The 23,224-nt window shown below is 37.4% G+C and overlaps 1 protein-coding gene across 5 annotated transcripts in view; it reads left to right on the plus strand.

Moving 5' to 3' along the window:
- The window catches only part of SETDB2 (SET domain bifurcated histone lysine methyltransferase 2), a 110,520-nt gene that overhangs the window by 13,147 nt on the left and 74,149 nt on the right, over nt 1-23,224 (plus strand). For all 5 annotated transcript variants that reach the window (XM_036250336.1, XM_036250335.1, XM_036250337.1 and 2 more), the window contains 3 exons: nt 2,307-2,432; nt 3,680-3,745; nt 8,160-8,256. In XM_036250336.1, coding sequence (XP_036106229.1) covers nt 2,307-2,432; nt 3,680-3,745; nt 8,160-8,256 — 289 coding nt within the window. The remainder of the gene's footprint in view (nt 1-2,306; nt 2,433-3,679; nt 3,746-8,159; nt 8,257-23,224) is intronic.

Below are 23,224 nucleotides of genomic sequence, written 5' to 3' on the forward strand. Positions count from 1 at the left end.
AGCCCTGGCCGGTTTGGCTCGCGGTCTGGAGAGACCTGGGTTCGGTTCCTGCTCAGGGCATGTACCTTGGTTACAGTTTGTCCCCGGCCCTGGTTGGGTCATGCGGGTGGCAACCACTCGATGTGTCCCTTTCACATCGATGTTTCTCTCTCTCACACACACACACACACTCTATCTGAACAAAATATCAAAAAATGTCCTCAGGTGAGATTAAAAAAAAAAAAAACTACCTCCCTGTAGCCTTCCATATGAAAGTGAAGATGCTTAGCATTGTACACAAGGCCCTCTAAGTCATGGCTCATGCCTGCCTCTAAAACATCATTTCTCACCCATTTGTCCACACGTTGTTTTAAATGTTGAAACATTGTCTCAGTTGTGCCAGTGGGAATTAAAATTAGGCAGTCTTGTGCACTGCACATCAGGCCAGAATGTTAACAGGGAAACAACACCCTTCCTTAGGCTGTTGTGGCAGCAGCCCTAATTAACCAGAGATCTTTTTTTGGATAAGGTGACTTTGCAAGGAAGAGTTAGGACTCTGAGGCCTAAGTCTCTTATGAAGATTCCTACTCCATTGCCAAACTTAGAGAATTTATAGGTTCTAGGTTTAATTTTTATTGAAGAAAATGTGTTTTTGTAAACTTCAATTAAACCTAATGGGTTCCCAAGTAACCTTTCTAACGTGCAGTTATTATATTCCTCCTTTGCTTAGGTCCTCAATTAATTTTAACATTTTATAAATAAGTTGTGTATAATATTTTAGATATTTTTTTTACTTTTAAACCTGGTTTAAGTGAGATTTGGCTTTTGCCAATTTATTTTAATTGCCTTTCTCATATATTTGTTTTTAATTTTGAAAGGATTATTTCCCTAGTAAGTTTTTTAAGGTGTTAGCTTGCTGGGCATATGCAATTTTGGATCATCTATATAACTTTATAAAAACTTAAACATTTTTGTTTCATGTAATTATTTAAAATTAATATAAAAGGTGTTTTTTTAATGTTTATTTTTTTGTTAATCCTCACCTGAGGATATTTTGTCTGTTGATTTTTCAGAGAGAGTGGGTGAGAGGGAGAGGGAGAGAGAGAGAGAGTTGGGGGAGAGAGAAACAGAAACGTAGATATGAGAAATACATGGATTGGTTGCCTCCTACATGTGCCCCGACCCCAGGGATCAATCTTGCAACCTAGGTATGTGCTCTTGACTGGGAATTGAACTCTTGACCCTTTGGTGTGTGGGCCTGTGCTCTAACGCTGATCCGCACTGGCCAGGACTTAAAAGGCATTTTTAAAAGCATTGCCCTGGCCGGTTTGGTCCAGCAGTTGGAACATCGGCCTGCAGACCAGAGAGTCCTGGGTTTGGTTCCCGCTAGGGGCACGTACCAAAAATAAATAAATAAATAAAAGTATTATTATTGGATATTTAGTTATTTCAACAATTGTTGAGGTATTTCATTCTGAAATCATCTACCTCCATACTCAGTGGAAGTTATATTCATAAAAGTTTTTAAATGAATGTGTGTCTAGGAATGTTCACTACTACCCTAGAATGAACTCACTCCTTTTGTTTTCCAGTCAAGAAATAGTCTCATTAAAATTCTCAACGTATTTTTTAAATTAGCAGAAATAAGTGACATACTTAGATCATATTCCTGTTTCTAGTTTTTTGTTAAGATACAGTGAACAAAATCTTCTTCCTCGAAAGTGAAAGATCAATTAAAATGTGACTTTATTAAAAATCCAAACAGATTGTCTGTAACATATGCCATGGGGAAATTAATCTATTTCTTTTTTCTTTTTTTAATTAAAAAAAAATTTATTGACTTTAAAGAGACAGAGGAAGGGAGAGAGAGAGAAACATTGATTTGTCGTTCTACTTATTTATGCATTCAGTGATTGATACTTGTATGTGCCCTGCCCAGGGATTGAACCTGCAACCTTAGTATATTAGGGTGACACTCTAACCAAGTGAGCTACCCGACCAGGGCTACAGTCTATTTTTTTTTTTTTTTTTTTTTTTTTATCCTCACCCGAGGATATTTTTCCATTTTTTGTACAGATAGAATGGGAGGGAGAGAGAGGAAGGGAGAGAGAGTGAGAAACATCGACGTGAAGGGACACATCGAGTGGCTACCACCCGCACGACCAACCAGGGCCGGGGACAAACTGCAACCGAAGTACGTGCCCTTAGCGGGAACCGAACCCGGGTCTCTCCGGACCACAGGCCGACGCTCTAACCGCTGAGCCAAACTGGCCAGGGCTACAGTCTATTTTTATTAAGGTCTTAGAATACTCACTGATTTATTTTAGGTGATGCAAAAGCTTTCTGGATGGAGCTGGAAGATGATGGAAAAGTGGACATCTTATTTGAGAAAGTGCAAAATGTGCTGCAGTCACTGAAGCAGAAGATCAAAGATGGGTCTGCCACAAATAAAGGTATGAAGCAAAAAAACTTTCAGTACATTTAATGCTTAATGGTACTCACTGGCATGCAGCATAATTCTGTTTCCGGTATTGTTTGTTTTAGAAGTCAAATGGCCCTGGCCGGTTTGGTTCAGCGGTTAGAGCGTCGGCCTGCGGTCCAGAGAGACCGGGGTTCGGTTCCCGCTAAGGGCGCGTACCTCAGTTGCAGTTTGTCCCCGGCCCTGGTCGGTTGTGCGGGTGGCAGCCACTCGATGTGTTCCTTTCACATCGATGTTTCTCTCTCTCTCTCTCTCTCTCTCTGTTCCTCTCTCTCCCTCCCACTCTGCCTGAACAAAAAATGGAAAAATGTCCTCGGGTGAGGATAAAAATAAATAAATAAATAAAATAAAATAAAAGTCAAATGATTTTGTTTTATAAGAACTTTACATCAGTTGTATTTGCTTTTTATTATGTGTATATGCTCTGCTTCTATAAAAACTTGCTTTTACTATACCATGGCTATTTTGTAAAAGTGGGGAAGATGCTTACTTTGAACAGTAGCTACTGAATTTATCTCTTTATCTCAGGCTACCTTTACCCCCCACCCATTTTCTTTTTTATCTTTCATGGCAGGGAGGGCATATTGCAGAAGTAATGTCTGCTTATTGTACAACATTTGGTACATATAGAAAAAATAACAAAAATTATCCATTCATCATTTAGTGACAACTAGTGTTTTTGAAATAAAAAAGTACATATAACTGTATTTTGCCTGTTTTAAGCAGAACGTGCCTTACTAGTCTTCTGAAAGCAAAACATGCATTCTACATAGGCATTCAATTCAGTCATCCAAGGTTTTGTTTTTTTTCCCTTCAACTCTGGTTGGTTGTAAAACATATTCCCCCACACTGTTATTTATTTTTTCTCAGACTATTCTGAATACTTTTTGGATGTTCTTATAGTATTAATTTTTTATGTGCTTGTCAAAAAAAATTAGTACTGTTTTTTATTTTAATATTCCTTTTCATTCCTTTATGAGTCTGATTTACCTAGGTTTGAATCCAGTACCACTTCCTAGCTTAACTGCTATTATAATAATAGCTTAGCTGCTAAGCTTCAATATCTTTGTCTCTAATGCATATACTCATAAGAACCTCTCAGAGGAGTTGTGAAGATTAAATGAGATAAAGTATGTAAATTGTTTAACACAGGAGCTGGGACCATGAATAAAGGTGATACTGCTGCTGAATGCTTTCATTCTTTTCTCCTTTCCTGAACAGAATACATTCAAGCAATGATTCTAGTGAATGAAGCAACTATAAGTAACAATTTAACGTTGATGAAAGGTATGTACATTTCTAGTCCCAATCTAGAGCACTCGCTGGTATTTTCTTGGTCTGAAGCAGGTCTGCCTAATTATGTTAAGTTAATTAAAGATAATTTAAAGCCCTGGCTGGTTTGGCTCAGTGGTTAGAGCATCGGCCTGCGGTCCAGAGAGACCCGGGTTCAGTTGCCGCTAAGGGCGCATACCTCGGTTGCAGTTTGTCCCCGGCCCTGGTTGGTTGTGCTGGTGGCAGCCAGCCACTCAATGTGTTCCTTTCACGTCGATGTTTCTCTCTCTCTCTCTTCCTCTCTCTCCCTCCCACTCTGTCTGAACAAAAACTGGAAAAATGTCTTCGGGTGAGGATTAAAAAAATAATAATAATTTAAAGACAAAATGTAAGATCTATTACTGGTAAACTATATAAATTAGTTTTTATATTAAATAAAAATTTCTATCCATCAGAGACAGGAAATGCACAGCCTATAAAACCTGCTAGGGAAGGAATGAACAAATGTATCTCTTCTTCAAAAAAGCTTTTTGTATAAGAAGGGCAAATAGAATTTTAAGTCTCCAAACCACTATAAACCAGCTTTGTGTGAAGAACAATACTAGAAAAGAAAATTATGGTATAGATAAATAGGTGGGAAAGTTTTTCATTTCTTCATTATTATTAGACTGTCAGTCTTCCAAACCCTAAACAAATTTATTTTATAAGGAATTAATCAAAGATATACCCAGACTAGGAAAAGAAAAATTGAAAGTTACTTTATTAGAATCACTATCCTATAAATATTTGTCTATCATTGCTTTGCTAAAGTGTTGAGAAAGTATATTTACTAGATTTTGATTATTACTACTACATATTATTGATAAATTATAATCATTTTAACTGCTATAATTTGGAGCCTTCAGGTTTAAATCTCTGAAAATATAGTCTAGCATCATCAGTATGTTTTAAAGAAATCTTTTATTACTCAAAAGTAGTCTCAATTTCAGTAGCTAACATATTTTTAGAATAGTAAATTTTATAAGAAAACTATTACAGTCACTTCTCACAGACATCAGAGAGGTATTGTCAGACAGTCCCCTGAGTTGAAGGGAGAGGGCTGTTCCCAACAAACTTGTCTTCTCAACAAATTCTTATCTTCTCAAGGAGAGATTTCAGATGATTCTGTTGTGATAAAGCCAATTTATTAAGAAAGTGAAACATGTAAATTTATTAAAGAAGCAAGGCAAGCAAATCTATATATCTGGCTTATGAAACGCATATGGACTCTCTGCTAATCTGAAGAGCGATTGGGTGGGGGTTTGAGGCATTATATACCCTCCTGTCTATAGGTTTCAAAATACCTCAGCCGAATATCTTGGTACAGATTATTTCTCAAGGTCCCTTTTTACTTTGTTGTGACCTTCCCAGAATTCATGAGAAGCACCTGGCAATTTTATCTTGCCAAACCTAGAAACTGCTGGCTTTTCTATTTGGGAAGGTAAAAAAAAAAAAACTGCCCCCCCCCTTTTTCCTTTCCCCTTCCCCAAAACAGCAAGTAAGAAAAACTCCCCTCTTCTCTCTGCCTTCTCCCCTCCTTTCCTGCATTCTTTTGTTAGGGAGGCTTTTAACCATTTGCTCTCAAGTGTCCTTGGTTTGGGGAAGAGAATGGCTTGTTATTTACAGGCCAGGTGTAGGCTGTCCAAACTGCTTGGCTTTGTTTAATTTTTTTGTCTCAGTTTCCCTATTCCTCTTGTCCTGGAATTTTCCTAGCTTTTTATTAACAAAAGAGTTAGCCTTTCACAGTATCCTTCAGTTGCACTTGGAATAAGCACACCCTTAAGGGATTACATTGGTTTTTAAGAAAAGCTTTTAAATATAGGAAGTGGTCAGAGGAACTAATACTAAACAATTCTTTTTTTTATTTCTAAGACAATCTATATTTCCCACTAAAAGAAAGTAAATGGGGCCCTGGCCGGGTAGCTCAGTTGGTTGGAGCATCATCCCATAAACCAAAAGGTGGCAGGTTTAATTTCCTGGTCAGAGCACATGATCCTGGGCTGGGGCATGTATGGGAGGCAACCGATTAATACTTCCCTCTCTCTCCCTTCTTCTCTGTCTAAAATCAATAAAAGCATACTCAGGTGAGGATTGGAAAGAAAATAAGTTGGGTTTTTGTTTTGATTCTTGTAATAATTTTGCAGTAGAGATGCTGAATATTATAATTTCATATTTTTATGTAGTTCATGTGAAATCTAATGAACTTATTAAAATCAAAGTATGTGTTTGCCAGAGGTAGAACAGTGGTTATAAGTAAGTAATTGGGGAGTTATGTAATTGACATTTTTGTCAAATACAAGGATTAACAACTTTGTAGTAATAAAATTTCATGTTAGTATTTAAAAAAGTACTGAGCCTGGGAATAACAAAAGGATTTGGTATTGAAATTAAAATAAGCCATTCCAGATCCAGCCTGTACTCCACAAATCACTCATTACCTGTATTTCCCTTGCTTGTGTATAACAAGCTGTAAATATTTGCTGTGTCCCCATATAAAGGATTGGATACTGCCTTCTTGAGAGAAATATTTTCCTTTTCCCCACTTAATTCATGATTAATTGTAAATGACCATGATTTTCAGTAAATTTAATTTCTAATTATGCTTATATACATTTATTTATTCATATTTGTTAATACGGATGTATATGACTCATGCAAAGAAATTAACTGAAAAAATCAAATTCTTAATTTATAAAAGATATATTTTTAATCAGTTATTATAGCTTGCTTCAACTATCAGATTTTAAACCTTTCTTTACTTAGGTAATTAAAGAGGGGTATTTGTTTTTCAGTGTGCCAAGGAGTGGCCTTGGATTATAACCTACCTTTTCTTTTATTTACTTAAACTTTTGTTCCTTTTTTTTTTTTTATCCTCACCCAAGGACATTTTTCCTTTTTTTTTTTTGTTCAGATAGAGTGGGAAGGGGAGAGAGAGAGAGAAACATCGACGTGAAAGGGACACATCAAGTGGCTGCCTCCTGCAGGACCCAACCAGGGCTAGGGATAAACCGCAACCGAGGTACATGGCCTTAGCAGGAACCAAACCTCCGTCTCTCTGGACCACAGGCCAATGCTCTATCTGCTGAGCCAAACCGGCCAGGGCAAACTTTTGTTTCTTTTTAATAAGACTGGACTCCATTAAAGGACAAAGGCAAACTAATAATCCAAGGCAGGATGAGAAATCATTTTTTCATTAAGGTCCATCATTGCATAGGAAAAAGCACATTTTTTTATGAAGTCTTTAAACCAAACATATAAAATATTCCACATACCATTGTTCACAATAAGAACAGGAAAACTTTTTTTTTTCATTAAATACACAGCTTATGTCTGTATTATATTCATGTTAGGAGTAAGAATAGATGAGTAGAAAAAGAAGAGATAGAAAACCAAAACTAAGTGCAGAAAGATATAGGAGAAACTAAGAGAAATATGAAAAGTCAAATGGAAAGACAAAAAGAGATACCCAAATATCCTACCCCATTCCCCCCATAAAATAAGTAATAATAAAACAATGAGAATATAACAGATACATAAATTTTCCATTTTATCACCTTTTTATAGAGCCTTTAAGAGTACACTATTTTCTGCCCTTGCCAATTTTGCTCAGTGGTTAGAGTGTCAGCCCATGTACCAAAGAGTCACGGGTTCAATTCCAGTCAAGGGCAACCAGTCCGTATGTCTCTCTCATCTCTCTCTCTCTCTCTCTCTTAATATCTCCCCCCCCCCTTCTCCCCCTTCTCCTCCTTCTCCCACTCTATCTAAAGATAAATGGAAAAATATCGCCGGGTGAGTATTTAAAAAAAAAAAGAGTTACATTATCTTTCTATACAATAAGAGCAGTATAGATACTTGATGTTCAACTTAAAAAACATTGATTAAAATTCAGATAAAGTTCAGGCCAAACTAGAGTTTATGCATTAGAAATTTTTTCTGTCCTAAGTCTTTTATTTCATCCTATCTTATTTTTTTAATGTTTTTGAAAATATTGACACCTAACTTTTGGCTCAATCTTTTTTTTTTTTTTTTTTTTATCCTCACCCGAGGACATTTTTCCATTTTTTTTTTTTTGTTCAGGTAGAGTGGGAGGGAGAGAGAGGAACAGAGAGAGAGAGAGAGAGAGAGAGAGAAACATCGATATGAAAGGGACACATCGAGTGGCTGCCACCCACACAACCAACCAGGGCTGGGGACAAACTGCAACCGAGGCACATGCCCCCAGCGGGAACCGAACCCGGGTCTCTCAGGACCGCAGGCCGACGCTCTAACCGCTGAGCCAAACCGGCCAGGGCTCAATCTTGATACCTTAATATGTTTGCAGATTTAAGGGCTCCATATATCTCTTTACATTGGTGTACTTGTTACTCATGTTTGTATTTTTTTCATGTAGATCACAAGTCTGTGACGAAGAATGAACAGGAAAACAAGTCAAGTTCATTACCATCTACATCAAATGAAGACTCCTTTCCAGAAGACTATACAATTCTGTATGTATATCAGTTAAATTTATTTGTTATTAATGCTTTTGCCCCCAGAGAGAGATTTACTCCTGCTAATCATTTGACAGAAGAGTAGATAGAATATATCAAAACAGCTTCATTCCCACTAAAAGCATTAAAGTTGTAAATTGTAGTATTTTATGTATGATAAAGGTTCATGGGTCCTTTAATAGGTTATTTATTTGTTAATATCCTTAGGTAATCAAGTCTTTAAATAAAATTTAGCCTAGGATGTCTTTGTATATTATTATACTAAAATCTACCAAATTGGTGGGTTTTTTTTAAACTAGAAAATTATTTTTCCTGGATTATTTCTTTTAAAGTGGAATATTAAAAAGGATCAAAAGTATTTCTTTCAGTATCAGTTCAGTTTTTAAAATGTATAACAGCTCTAAATTTAGTATCAGAATAGGCTAAATTTTTCTGACCTTTTCTTCTTTTACCACTAATTTCAATAAAGATTCCTCAGCAGAATTGTATAAGAGGAAATCTGACACTCTGACTAATATTTAGCCTTTACTTTTAGTAGGTGATGCCTGTACTAAAGGGAAGTTAAAGGGAAGTTTCTGAAAATGTTTTGTGCTAGGGTAGAGAACAGAATTTCAAAAAACCAAAGTCTCTTTAGAAAATGAGTTATTAAGTTGATTGTTTTTTCAGCTGCATATTAAAGTAACAAAAAAAATTTAATATGGAATTCTTTTTTCTTTTCAGTGTTTATGACAGTTGTGGATTGACATGATTACATGTGATTTGCATTTACAAATATTATTGATGTTATTGTACTTTGAGTCCAAAAGGTTCATAAAACTTATTTCAAAAAGTACTAAGAGAAAGTTAAGTTCACAGTTTTAAAACCCTTTAACTGGCCATTTCAATATCTGAATTCTGACTTTCTGATATACAGCACAAAAGGTTACTACCTTTTTAAAAAATCAAATCACTCTAAATCATTAAGATAGATTCTTTTTTATATAGATTACTGCCAAGCAAATTGTTCCTCATCTTATATTTAGATAATTATATTTTAACTTAAATGAAGGAGTTGGTTTATTCCTTTATATAGATATATGTTTTTTTATTGATTTTTTAGGGAGAGAGAAAGAAAAACATTGATCAGCTGCCTCCTGCAACCCGGGCATTTGCCCTGACCAGGAATTGAACCAGAACCTCTCACTCCATGGGACGGTGCTCAGTACACTGAGCCACACCCACTGGGCAGAGTTAGTTTATTTTTTTAATTTTTTATTTTTTATCCTCACCTGAGGACATTTTTTTATTTTTTGTTCAGATAGAGCGGGAGGGACAGAGGAAGAGAGAGAGAGAAACATCAATGTGAAAGGTACACACGGAGTAGTTGCCACCCGCACGACCCAACCAGGGCCAGGGACAAACTGCAACCGAGGTACATGCCCTTAGAAGATAGCAAACCCTGATCTCTCTGGACCACAGGCCGACACTCTAACCGCTGAGCCAAATCGGCCAGGGCCAGAGTTGGTTTATTAAGTGTCTCCCTTTTTAGTTTAAATATATTATCCCAGCTTATCAGAATCCTTTTGAATTTTGAAACTTTTATCTGTTATATTTTCTTATTGGCTTTTCTTACTGGCTTTTTATCTTGCACAAATATATTAAATATACTTTCTAGTCTTTATTGTAGCTCACTGCTAGAGACTTATTTTCATTACTCTTTAAAAAGAACTATTCAACCAGTTGTGAATTTATTTACATCTACCATTGCCCTGCCTACATTTCTCTGTCTTACTCAAGATTGTCATGAGAAATCAGGATTCACTGCTATAGCATTCTATATTATTACCAAACTTTATCAACCTTTATCAAAAAGGATAATTAGGTTTATTTGCACTTTTTTTTTAACATAGTCCATGTTGACTTTTCATATAATAAGTATTTAAGTCACATATCTGATTCTCTCTTCTAGAATTGTTTTGGGATCAATATTAAGCTAATCATCCTGTACCTTCTATAATATTCCCTTTTAACTTATTTTTATTTTTTTGTTGTTGTTAATCCTCACCCAAGGATATTTTCTTTTTTCAAATCTTTATTGTTCGGTGTAAAATGTATTACAGATGTTCCACATTTTTCCCCCATTGACCCCCTCCTCACCACTCCCACCCCCCTCCCGCCTTTTCCCACACTATTGTCTGTGTCCATTGGTTATGCATATAAATTCTTTGGTTTATTTCTCCCCCCGCCCTCCAAAACCCTTTCCCTTTGAGGTTTGTCAGTCTAGCAATGAATTTGTGCTTCTTAATCCCTTCACCTTTTTCACCCATTCCCCCAACCCCTCTCCCAACTGGCAACCAACAAAATGTTCTCTGTATCTATGAGAATGTTTCTGTTCTACCTGTTCATTTTGTTTGTAGATTGCATTGTTGATAGATACGTATTCATTGCCATTTTGTTTGTTCATACATTTTATCTTTTTCTTCAAAAAGACCCTTCATCATTTCATATAATAACGGTTTGGTAGTGATGAACTCCTTTAACTTTTTCTTGTCTGGGAAAGTTTTTATATGTCCATCGATTCTAAATGACAGCTTTGCAGGATAGAGTAATTTTGGTTGTAGGTTCTTGGTTTTCATCACTCTGAATATTTCTTGCCACTCCCTTCTGGCCTGCAAAGTTTCTTTTGAAAAATCAGCTGACAGCCTAATGGGAACTCCCTTGTAGGTAACTAGCTGCCTTTCTCTTGCTGCTTTTAAGATTCTCTCTTTATCTTGAACTTTCTGCATTTTGATGATAATGTCTTGGTCTGGGCCTCTTGGGGTTTATCTTGTTTGGGACTCTCTGTGCTTCCTGGACTTGTATGTCTGTTTCCTTCACCAGGTTAGGAAAGTTTTCTGCCATTATTGTTTCAAACAGGTTTTCGATTTCTTGTTCTCTCTCTTCTCCTTCTGGCACCCCCAAGATGCGAATGTTGGCACGCATTTGAAGTTGTCCCAGAGGCTCCTTACACTATCCTCATTGTTTTGGATTCTTTTTTCTTTTTGCTGTTCTGATTGGGCATTTTTTGCTTCCTTATATTCCAAATCGATGGTTTGCTCATTGGATTTACGTACTCTATTATTGAAGCTGTGTAAATTATTCTTTATTTCAGTTAATGCCTCCTTCAATTCTAACTATGTATCCATGATTTCCAACTGGTCCTTTTTTATGCTCTTGAGGCCCTCCCTAAGTTCACTGAGGTTCTCACTAAGTTCATTGAGCATCCTTATAAGCAGTATTTTGAACTCAGCATCTGTTAGGTTGCTTATCTCCATTTCGCTTAGTTCTTTTATTGGGGTTTTGTTCTATTCTTTCATTTGGGACCTGTTTGTCTCCTCATTTTGGTTGCCTCCCTGTGTTTGTTTCAGTGTATTACTTAACGAGCGGTATGGGGCTCACTGAGACCAGATGCTGCTTGTTTGAAAGAACTTAGGAAAAACCTGAAGCAGGATCCAAGACTGGCCAATCCTATGGTTAAGCAAGTGGCAACAGCTTGGGTGGGCTTGAAAGTTGGGTGGGGTGGGGCGGGGCCTCAGGGAGTCACCAGGGCGGGGCTACCAGTGTGAACCAGGTTGCTGGAGTCCCAGATATGGCGGCTGTCTGCTGCCCCAGGGAAGGGCTCACCAAAGGAACAAAGGCCTCTTACAGCACCTTTGTCCCCGAGAAAGCCCCCTCTCCCACCCTCGCTCCAGTGCCAAACAGCTCAGTTCTTCCCTGTATGTCTCTGGCGCCCCTCGAGCTGCCTCCCCTCCAAGCTTAGAGGGAGAGAGTCCGATAAGTCCGTGCGTGGGCCCTTTAGGGAGCTGCCTGGGGCTCCAGCCGCTTCAGCTTCCCTGAGCCTCAGTTCCCGCTGGTTTTTCCAGCCAGAAGTTATGGGGACTTCTCTTCCTGGCACTGGAACCCTGAACGGGGCACCTGGTGTGGGACGGGGACCCCTCAGTCCTCAGGAAGGACCTTCTCAACTGCGGGAGCCTCCTGATTTTTATCCGCCACACTTGGGTGTGGGACCAGCCCATCAAGCCGCCACCCCTCCTACCAGTCTGGATGTGGCTGCTGCTTTAATTTCCTAGTTGTAGGACTTCCATTCAGCTTGACTTCAGGCGGTTTTGAATGATGGTTGTTCTGTAGTTTAGTTGTAACTTTCATGTGGTTGTGGGAGGACGTGATACTGCGTTTACCTACGCCGCCATCTTAACCAGAAGTCCCCAAGGATATTTTCCCACTGATTTTTAGATAGAGGAGAACGAGGAGAGAGAGAAACATCATTGTGAGAGATACACATCTATTGGTTGCCTTCCTTACGACCCCAACCAGCTGGGGATCAAACCTGCAAACCAGGCACATGCCCTTGACCAGGAATCGAAATCAAAACCCTTTGGTCTGCTCTAATCCCTGAGCCAAATGGATCAGAGCTATAATGTTCTCTTTCTTTAAAAAAAAATCAAAGCAGCCCGGCCGGTGTGGCTTAGTGTTTGAGCATTGACCCATTCTCCATGAGGTCACCAGTTCAATTCCCAGTCAGGGCACATGCCCAGGTTATGGGCCAAATCCCCAATGTGGATCATGCAGGAGGTGGCCAGTGGATGTTCTCTCTCATTGATGTTTCCATCTTTCTCTCCCTCTCCCTTCCTTTTTCTCTAAAATAAATAAAGGAAAAAAAATTTTTTTTAATCAGGGCAGTCCTTTTTCGTTTTTCATTTTTATTTAAATTTTTGTCAAGACCTTGAGGTTTTATTTATTTGGGCCTAGAGTCATAAATTTATTTAAATAAAGCAACGTCTTAGGACCCTTTGTGTGTGTGTGTGTGTGTGTGTGTGTGTGTGTGTTTATTTTATTGATTTATTTTTGTTACAGATGTTTCTTCTTTTTCCCCCTTTGACACCCTCCTCCCTTCCCCCCCACCCCTGTTTCATCCCCAGCTTTGTTGTCTATGTCCATCAGTTATGCATACAAGCATATAAGTTCTGTGGTTTGTCTCTCCCCCACCCCATTCCCTTTTCTGAAGATTGTCAGTCTGTACCCTACTTCTATGTCTCTGTTCATCAGTTTGTTTTGTTCATTGTATTCCACAAATAAATGAGAGATCATGTGATATTTGTCTTTGCTTGGCTTATTTTGCTTAGGATAATACTTTCCAGGTCCCTCCATGTCATCTCAAAGGATACGAGATATTTCTTTCTTACAGCTGCATAGTACTCCATTGTATATATGTACCACAGCTTTTTTATCCATTCGTCTACTGATGGACACTTGGGCTGTTTCCAGATCTTAGCTACTGTAAATAGTGCTGCTGTGAACATAGGGATACATATATTGTTTCTGATTGGTGTTTCAGGCTTCTTAGGGTATATTCCTAGAAGTGGGATCACTGGGTCAAATAGCAGTTCAATTTTTAATTTTTTGAGGTAACATCATAGTGTTTTCCATAGTGACTGCACCAGTCTGCATTCCCACCAGCAGTGTACTAGAGTTCCCTTTTCTCCACACCCTCGCCAGCACTTGTTGTTTGATGATTTGTTGATGGCAGCCATTCTGACAGGTGTGAGGTGCTAACTCATTGTTGTTTTAATTTGCATCTCTCTGATGATTAGTGCCGCTGAGCATTTTTTCATATGTCTCTTGGCCATTTGTATGTCCTGTTTGGAGAGGTGTCTATTTAGTTCCTCTGCCCATTTTTTAATTGGGTTCTTTGTCTTTTTTGGTTGAGTTGTATAAGTGCTTTATATATTTTGGAAATTAACCCCTTATCTGATGCATCATTGGCAGTTATGCTCTCCCATACAGTGGATTCCCTTTCCGTTTTGATAGTTGTTTCTTTTGCTGTCCAGAAGCTTTTTAGTTTGATGTAGTCCCATGTGTTCATTTTTTCCTTTGTTTTTCTTGTGTTAGGTGTTGTATCAGTGAAAATTCTGCTGCGTATGATGTCTGAAATTTTGTTGCTTGCATATTCTTCTAGAATGTTTATGGATTCACGAGTCATATTTAAGTCTTTTATTCATTTTGAGTTTATTCTTGTGTATGGTGTAAGTTGGCATTAGGACCCCTTTTTAACTGTCACAGACTTCTGTTTCTTTTCATTTTTGTCTGGTCTTTACAACTTGAGGGCAGCAGTGATAGATATAGATAGTAAAGACAAAGGCAAATTGTTTTTGAGCTTCCCCTTCTCTCTGTTATCAGTTAACTTTATACAGTCTTTTCCCAAAAGATTGTCTTCTTATTTCAAACATAGCTTGACTGAGATCTTTTCATATGAAGGCACATGTCTAATTAGGTTCAGGATTTTCTTTCTTAGCCATTACAAATTCTAAGGCTACATTTTATTCTTGACCAGAATTGTGTTTAAATAATTATTTTGTATTTCCTCTGCAGAGCATGAGTTTATTATTTGTTTTGATTTTAGTAACTAAACCTCTAGCAGGCCAGTAATCACATAGATAAACTGGCAAACTAAATGGTGAACTTCTTAAGCCACAGATTCTCAACCCCAGCTGAATTTTTCAGTGTCATATAATTTGTCAATGACAAACCAGAGTGAAAATCTTAGGTTTGATAGGAAACTAGCTTTATTTTATTGAGTTTAATTTAATTTCCACTCCATATAAGTGAGCAATGACATAGGTACATATAAAAACAAATTTAGCCCTGGCTATTGTGGCTCGGTTTGTTGGGTGTTGTCCCATGCACTGAAGGGTTGCTGGTTGATCCCCAGTAGAGGGTGTGCAGGAGGCAGCCAATTGATATTTGCTGTCACATTGACGTTTCTCTCCCTCTCCCTTCCTCTCTGTCTAAAAATCAATAAAAAACTTTAAAAAACAAAACAAATTTATTCCAATGACAATTATTTTACAAAGATACCTACTTTTGTGATGTTAGGAAACGTGGCTCAATTCTTTTTCTTAATTAAGTACTTTAGTTTGTTAGGAACACACAGACAGTGGAATTCATTAGAGATATACCAGGTGTGTAGCTTTGACTAACACACATGGTGAAAGTGGGCTTTTGCCCCACTGCTAAAAGACCCAGGTTTGAATTTAAGCCATCTGGCTTTTCATATCACATGCACATAAACACCCAAATGAGCGTATTTTTCTAAACACACAATACATACACAGCTGAACTACATGTACACATATACACACACACACACAAACACACATATATAAATAAAATAGGTGTTCAAGAACAGACACTAACACAGCAGGCCATATAAGGACTAGAATTAAAACTGGAAAAGCCATACCTGAAAGTCCACATTGTTGAGATCGACTTATCTCTATATGGTATCAATTGCTTCTCCTGATCCCGAATAGTCTCACTTAATCTGCCCCAGCTAAACACTATATGATCTTATACTGTGAGTGTTACCTCATGATATTTTTTATATCAATATAAATGTTTAAGAGAGACTATAAATAGCTTAGTATGAATACATGATCCAACAGATTTGCCTACACTAAAATTATAACGGCCATCTTTCCGAAGAGGATGACGAAAGAAGGGACTGAGCAGAAAAGAGAAAAAAAATGTTTCTTTTACAGTCTTTAAGATGAATATAGTTTACATTCATTTATTTTATTTTAAATGTGTTTTTATGGATTTTAGAGGGAGAGGGAGATAGAGAGGAAAGTATCTGTGTGAGAGAGAAACATTGGTTGGTTGCCTCCAGCACACACCCTGGCCAGGGATAGAACTCACAAGCTGGATATGTGCCCTGACCAGGAATCAAACCGGCAGTCTCTTGGTGCACGGGGACGATGCACAACCAACTGAGCCACACTGGCCAGAGCTTACATTCATTTCTTAAAGTCATTTCTATGCCCGTCAAAGGTCATAAAGGATAAAATTGCTTTTTGCCTCAGATTTTCCAAAAGCTAGGAAACCAGTTGGCAATCTCTGAAGCCATGCTTTCTTTGCCTTATAGTCCAAGGTGTCTAATGACAAAACAGTTCTCAAGTCACATACAAACTGAGATGCCTGCCCAGAGGCCGGCAAACAGATACAGATACCAGTAACCATACTTACCTACTTATTCTTTGTTTGCCTCCAGCATTTTTGTATTTTTAGAAAGTTAGTAACTAGTTTTACGACGCTAGTCATAAGATTAGTTTTCTTTATTTTTGTTTTTGCTTCTTCCAGTGATGCATTTTCATATATACAAGAAAGTTAACCTTCCTCCCCATAAAGTGGGACTGAAATTAGATTACTCTGCTTCTGAGACTTTTGTAGTAAGTTGATTTTATTTTTTCATTTATTTTATGAAATGAGGCACAGATAAGAAAAGATTTTCTAAGATTTTCATTACCATGTTTTATTGCTTATTTTCTAACTTTTCTTAAATATAAAAAGATATTTCTCTCTTAGTTTTTATTAAATTATAGTCACCAAAGACTACTTTGAGCCAGGTTGGCTAATTTTCTTAAAATCCTAAATTCCAAATTATAGATTTTACCAGCATGTTTATTATTATAAATTTTAGTCCAAATTATTTTAATTGTATAATATTTCAGTAAAAACAAACATGGGGCTGTATTTACTATCACACGAAATTATGTGAAAATACATTGTAAACTGTAATCTACTATATAATTCTTTATTATTTAAGAACCAGGGATAACCTAGATAACCTTCTCTCTCACATATACCCTAGGTTAATCCCTTCATATTCAGAAATGAACCTTTTGAGTTATCAAGTTGGTATTTCATATCCCCTCCCCACCAAAAAAACGAAACAGAAACAGATCATAGTTAAAATAGGGGAAATCCCATAATGAGATTTGGAGAGAAAGATGCCACAGAAACTAGTGAGAAACATAATTTATTTGGTTAAGGCAAGTTGAAAATGGAAATGTAACATTCACTGTAGGTGTATGTATAACTTACTTCAGAAGTAGCCTATATCATAACAAAGAACAAAAATCCATGAGAGCCTAAGAGAATTTATTATAGAGAATAATGAATGAAACAAAGGGGAGGTGTATCTCAGGTAGACAAACAGAAGTGCCCACAGTTCAGAGTATACTGTTATGCTTTATAAGAAAAGGTGATAGGAAGGAACGTGGCACTTAATAATAGGGAAAAAGCAATTCCAGGCAGAGGCTTTTAAAAATGAGAAAATACAAGCTACCAAAATAAATAAATGAATAAAAACAATGACTAAAGTGGACTAGGCTAAAGAAAACAGAAGTTAAATTAAAGAGTAAAACAGCCCTGGCCAGTTTGGCTCAGCGGTTAGAGCGTTGGCCTGCAGTCCGGAGAGACCCGGGTTCGGTTCCCGCTAAGGGCACGTACTTCGGTTGCAGTTTGTCCCCAGCCCTGGTTGGTCGTGCGGGTGGCAGCCACTCGATGTGTCCCTTCACGTCAATGTTTCTCTCTCTCTGTCCTTCCTCTCTCTCCCTCCCACTCTATCTGTACAAAAAATGGAAGAATATCCTCGGGTGAGGATAAAAAAAAAAAAAGGTAAAACAAAAGGTGCATTACAGGATATAATTTTTACTGTGGAATATACTCCCAATACTAAAACAGACTGAAATTATTTAAGAGTAAACAACCATACCTCATTTTTCCCTATCATTTTTAATGCATTATAGTCCATGGGTAGTGATGGATTTACATTAATCTTTTAGTTACATTTTCATCCAGTGTTTCTTGCTGTCTTTTCAAGAAATTTTAAAGCTTGAAAATAGTGCATAAATGTAATAGCAAAAACCCATATTTAACACCATCCAGAATTAACAGCTTTTAACCTTTCATTTGCCTCCAATTTCATTTTTTTCCATCCCCATTTGTACCCCCTTTGCCTTCCTCCATATCCATCCCCCACCCCACAGTCACCATATTTGTCCATGTCCATGAATTCTCTCTCTTTGATTCTGCTCAGGCTCTTACCAGTCTCTTTTCATAAAAAGAAAATACGACAGTATAGTCTTTGAACCATACCTAATTTCTCACCGTGACAACATGTGTTCCCCTATCTGCACTTTAGAAGCAATCACTATCACCAATTATTTTTCTAGTTCATTTTATAATATTTATATGGCCATAAATACTATATAGTGTTGTTACTTACCATCTTAAAATTTTACATAAATATTCATACATGTACCTTCTTGTTTTACTTAGTATTAGTTTTGAGAGATTGATACTAAAGCTTTTTTTTTAACCAATATTAATTTTAATAATTTTTAATTACTAAAATCAATCTAGTCATGCTGCTGTTTATAGATCTATTTCATTCCCTTTAACTCTTAATTTGGTTTTTCATAATGTGAAAATAACTACCTTCTCTTTATTCCATCAAGAGTGGAGAAGGTTGTTTCAAATATTTCCTATTATAAATAGTAGCACAGGAATCCATTTTACCCCAGCCTTTCTTTTAAGAAAGTATTCATTGTGAAAGTCACATGTTGAGATTAAAGGTGTAATCTGGGATTTTTAAGATCATCTAAAATGTAGACAAAAAGGACAAATGGATGAGAAGAAGAAGAGAATAATGAGTAATTAGTGTTCTTTAAAAAGCTACTAACAGCTGCCCTGGCTGGTTTGTCTCAGCAGTTAGTGCGTTGACCAGTGAACCAAAGAGTCACAGGGTCATGGGCACGTACCTCGGAGGTCCTGGCCCTGGTTGGGGTCATGTGGGAGGCAACCAATCGATGTCTCTCTCTCATGTCCATGTTCCTCTCCCTCCCCCACCTCACCCTTTCCGCTCTATCTGAAGGTAAATGGAAAAGTGTCCTTGGGTGAGGATTTTTTTTAAAAAAAGCTCCTAACAGCCCTGGCCAGCATGGCTTAGTGGTTGGAGCATTGGCCCTCACACCAAAGGGTCATGAGTTTGATTCTGATCAAGGGTTTGCAACCTGGGTTGCAAGTAACAGAAAACCAATAAGTCCAGTGAACACTATAGAAATGTTTTCACCATCATCCATGTTATAGTGTTCTTTAGAAAATGTAAGAACTTCTAAACACTAGAATTAATTCCCTTTCTTAATAGAGAAAAAAAGAAAAGAACTTTAAGCAAAGGTGGTAGGATTAGGGACAATATGCTGCTGCTCACAGCGCCAATGAAGGAAATCTAAACCTGGACTCAAAATTGCTTTAGCAACTAGAAAATGAAAATACATGTCTTTTCCATTTAAAAATGTGGTACCTTTATAATTATAAAATGTAGACATTTTCAGTATATTTAAAAAATGAATGCAAGCCCTGGCTGGTTTGGCTCAGCGGTTAGAGCATCGGCCTGCGTTCCAGAGAGGCCCAGGTTCAGTTCCTGCTAAGGGCACGTACCTCGGTTGCAGTTTGCCCCCGGCCCTGGTTGGTCGTGCGGGTGGTAGCCACTCGATATGTCCCTTTCACGTCAATGTTTCTCTCTCTCTCTCTCTTCCTCTCTCCCTCCCACTTTATCTGAACAAAAAATGAAAAAAAAAAAAAATGAATGCAAGCAGTACTACAAAAGCATTTCTTGTGGAAAAATCTGCCATATTTTTTTCTGAACTAAAACAAGCAAATAAACAAAATTTCAGAAGCTAGAATAAATGAAGCAGAAGCTATAATCAAACAAAATAACTTCTGAGTATGAGAAACTATCAAGTCTGGAGGTAAAAGGCTTCACCAAGTACCACAATAATGAAAATTAGACATAGATTAATATTGGTTAAAAAAAGTTTTGGTATCAGTCTTAAAGGTTAAATACCTTACAAGTATCAAGACAGAAACAAAAACAACAACAACAGTAAAATAACAAAAAGCAGGCTACTCCCAAAAGCTCAGAAAATATACCATCCACATATCATTTTGGAACACTTTTCAAACATCCTTTTGCTAACCAAAAGATGATTCAGAATGAAGAATTTAGGATTGGAAAAGACAGTATTAAGAAGTGGCAGTAGCATGGAAATCATCAAAGTATAGAGTTAATTATAATAAAGATGAATCCTTAAACTAGGAGCTATGCAGCACCTGAATGATATGCAAATTTTTATATTAATAGTATATTTCTAGGGAGAGAGTTTATAGCTTTCATTAGATTATCTAAATAGTTCATGGCCCCAAAATGTTTAAATACTACCACTATTATGGATACAGAGATTCTAAATAAAATTTTACAATTCTAATCCAGAGAAATATTAAAAGAATGAAATGACCAAGTAGAATTTATACTAGTCAAGCAAGAATGATTTAGTATTAGAAAATCTATTATTTTACAGAAGTAGACCTCGGGAATAAAAGGCCTTTCTTAAGAAATGCCCAGTCCTGCCCTGGCCAGTTTGGCTCAGTGGTTAGAGCATCAGCCCATGGACCATGAGTCGAAGGTCCGATTCCAGTCAAGGGTATGTACCTTGGTTGCAGTTCGACCCTGGCCTGGGTCGGGTCATGCAGAAGACAGCCAGTCAGTGTGGCTCGCTCTCTCTCTCTCTCTCTCCCCCCCTACTTCCTCCCTTCCTCCCTCCCTCCCTCCCTCCTTCCAACTTTGTCTGAAGATAAATAGAAAAATATCCTCAGATGAGGATTTTAAAAAACAAGAAATGCCCAGTCTTGGCCAGTGTGGTTTGGTTGGGTGTCATCCTGTGCACTGAAAGGTTGCCAGTTCAATTCCTGGCTGGGGCGGGGGGGCACATGCCTGGGTTTCGGGCTTGATCCTCAGTGGGGATGTACAGGATCAATGTTTTGCTTTCACATCGGTGTTTCTCACTCTCTTTCCCTCCTTTTCTCTCTCAAAATCAATTTAAAAATCTTAAAAAGAAAAAAAAAGAAATGCCCAAGATTTTAAAAAGTCAATACTAGCTATGAGAAATAGAACTATTTTTTTAAAAATATATTTTTATTGATTTTTAAAGAGGGAGAGACAGAAACATCCATGAGAGACATCAATCGGCTGCCTCCTGCATGCTCCCTACTGGGGATTGAGCCTGAGACCTGGGCATGTGTCCTAATCGGTAATGAAACCTATCACCTCTTGGTGCATGGGATATTGCTCAACCATCTGAGCAACAAAGGCCAGGGTGAAGAACAGTTTTTTTAATGTGATAGAGAATGTATTTTTTTTTTTATCCTCACCTGAGGACATTTTTGCACTTATCTTCAGATAGAGCGGGAAGGAAAGAGGGAGGAAGAGAGAGAGAAACATCTATATGAGAGAGACACATCGACTGGTTGCCACCCTCACGACCCCAGCCAGGGCAGGGGGACAAACTGTAACTGAGGTACGAGTCCTTAGTGGGAACCGAACCCAAGTCTCTCTGGTCCGTGGGCTGGCGCTCTAACCGCTGAGCCAAACCAGTCAGGGTGAGAATGTATTTTTTTAACCAATATCTACATTCTGTGTATTGATGCAACTCTAAAGGCATTTCCATTAAATTAGATTAAAACAGAAATGCCTGCTATCATAATTGTTATTTAATATTTTAAAGTAATTCTATCCAGTACAATAGACAATTGAAGAAAATATGATTATTAAAATGTACAAAATTAGATTATTTGTAGATAATCTTATCTACCTAAAAAAAAAATCTATGATTCAACTTTAACTTTATTAAGCTAAAAAGAGGGTTTAGAAACACAGTCACGTAAGGGAATGAAGGAAGGAGGAAGAGCAGGGCCCAAGTAAAGAATTACAAGGGTTTGATGAGTGTGAGTACCCTTGAGGCCGGCTGTGTGTACTAGCTAGCAATTTTTGAAGTTAGGAGTCTGTCCTCCCACAGAAACTGGAAGACAGAGGCCCTATCCTTCCCGCTAATTGCCTTTCAAGGGAATGGCTTTCAAGTCCTTGAGAAACACACTCCTGAGTTGTAGGAGATACATATACCTCTCAGAAGGAAGGAGGAATGATTCACAATTGTAAGCCCATTTTAGTAAATGCTGTAAGAAAGTAAGGTGAGGGATTTGTTTACCTTCAGTTGTTGACTAGAAACAGTAAATCCTCCTGGTAGCCTTGAGCTTTCCCGGTAGCCATCTCAGGCAGGCATTTTATGGAGGGGGCTGGGGTCATCCTAGGCTCTATGCTGCTAGAAGCCTTGCTAGAGTTTGGTTGTCTCTTAGTGCAGAGATTTAGACAGAGTCATTATGTGCCAAAGGTTAGTTCTACAGTTCTCACAAGTACCACAGGTGTCCAATATATTAGTCTTTTTTATGAGAAAAATAGACTCTTATGTGTATTTTTAAAGTTTTATTAATACTTTTTAATGTATATTCCTGTTGACCTAGTAATTCCTCTTAAAGAAATGTATACTAAAGTAATAATCCAAAATTTAGTCAGGCATTTATGTATGAGGATATTCATCAAAGTAGTAACAGAAAAATTGGAAACAAATGCATCCAACATTTAAAAATGTATAAGTAAATGTATATCCTTTAGCCTTTTAGATTGTCAGAAATCCAAAAGCATCAAGAGCCATTGATTTATGAAGCTATAGGAGCAGGCATTCACAAATTGCTGGAGGGGCTTACCCACTGGAGAGCAATTTGACAATCTTAACAAAATTACTAATCCATTTACCTTGAGACCTAGTACTTCCACTTCTGGGAATGTATTCCGCAGTGACATCTTTACATGTATGAAATTGTTATGTACAGGCTATTCATTACATCATGATTTATAATAGCAAAAGAAAGGAAACAACAGAGCAAACACTAATTAAATGAACTATGGAATTTATGCAAAGGATTACTATACAACTGGAAAAAGGATGAAGAGCCTCATATCTATGCATTCAATATGGTAGCCACTACACATGGCTATTTAAATTTGAATTAATTAAAATTAAATAAAATTTAAAATTCAGTTCTTTGGTTCACTAGCCACAGTTAAAAGTGCTCAGCAGCTACACATGGCTGATAGCTACCCAGTTGGATAGCACAGATATAGAACATTTCCATCAGAGCAGGAAGTTCTATTAGACCATGCTGAGTTATATAGTGAGTATAAAAATATCTCTAAAATTCTTATATTACTTTT

This window comes from Molossus molossus, unplaced genomic scaffold (assembly GCF_014108415.1).
Source record: "Molossus molossus isolate mMolMol1 unplaced genomic scaffold, mMolMol1.p scaffold_m16_p_9, whole genome shotgun sequence".
Classification (NCBI taxonomy): Eukaryota; Metazoa; Chordata; class Mammalia; order Chiroptera; family Molossidae; genus Molossus; species Molossus molossus.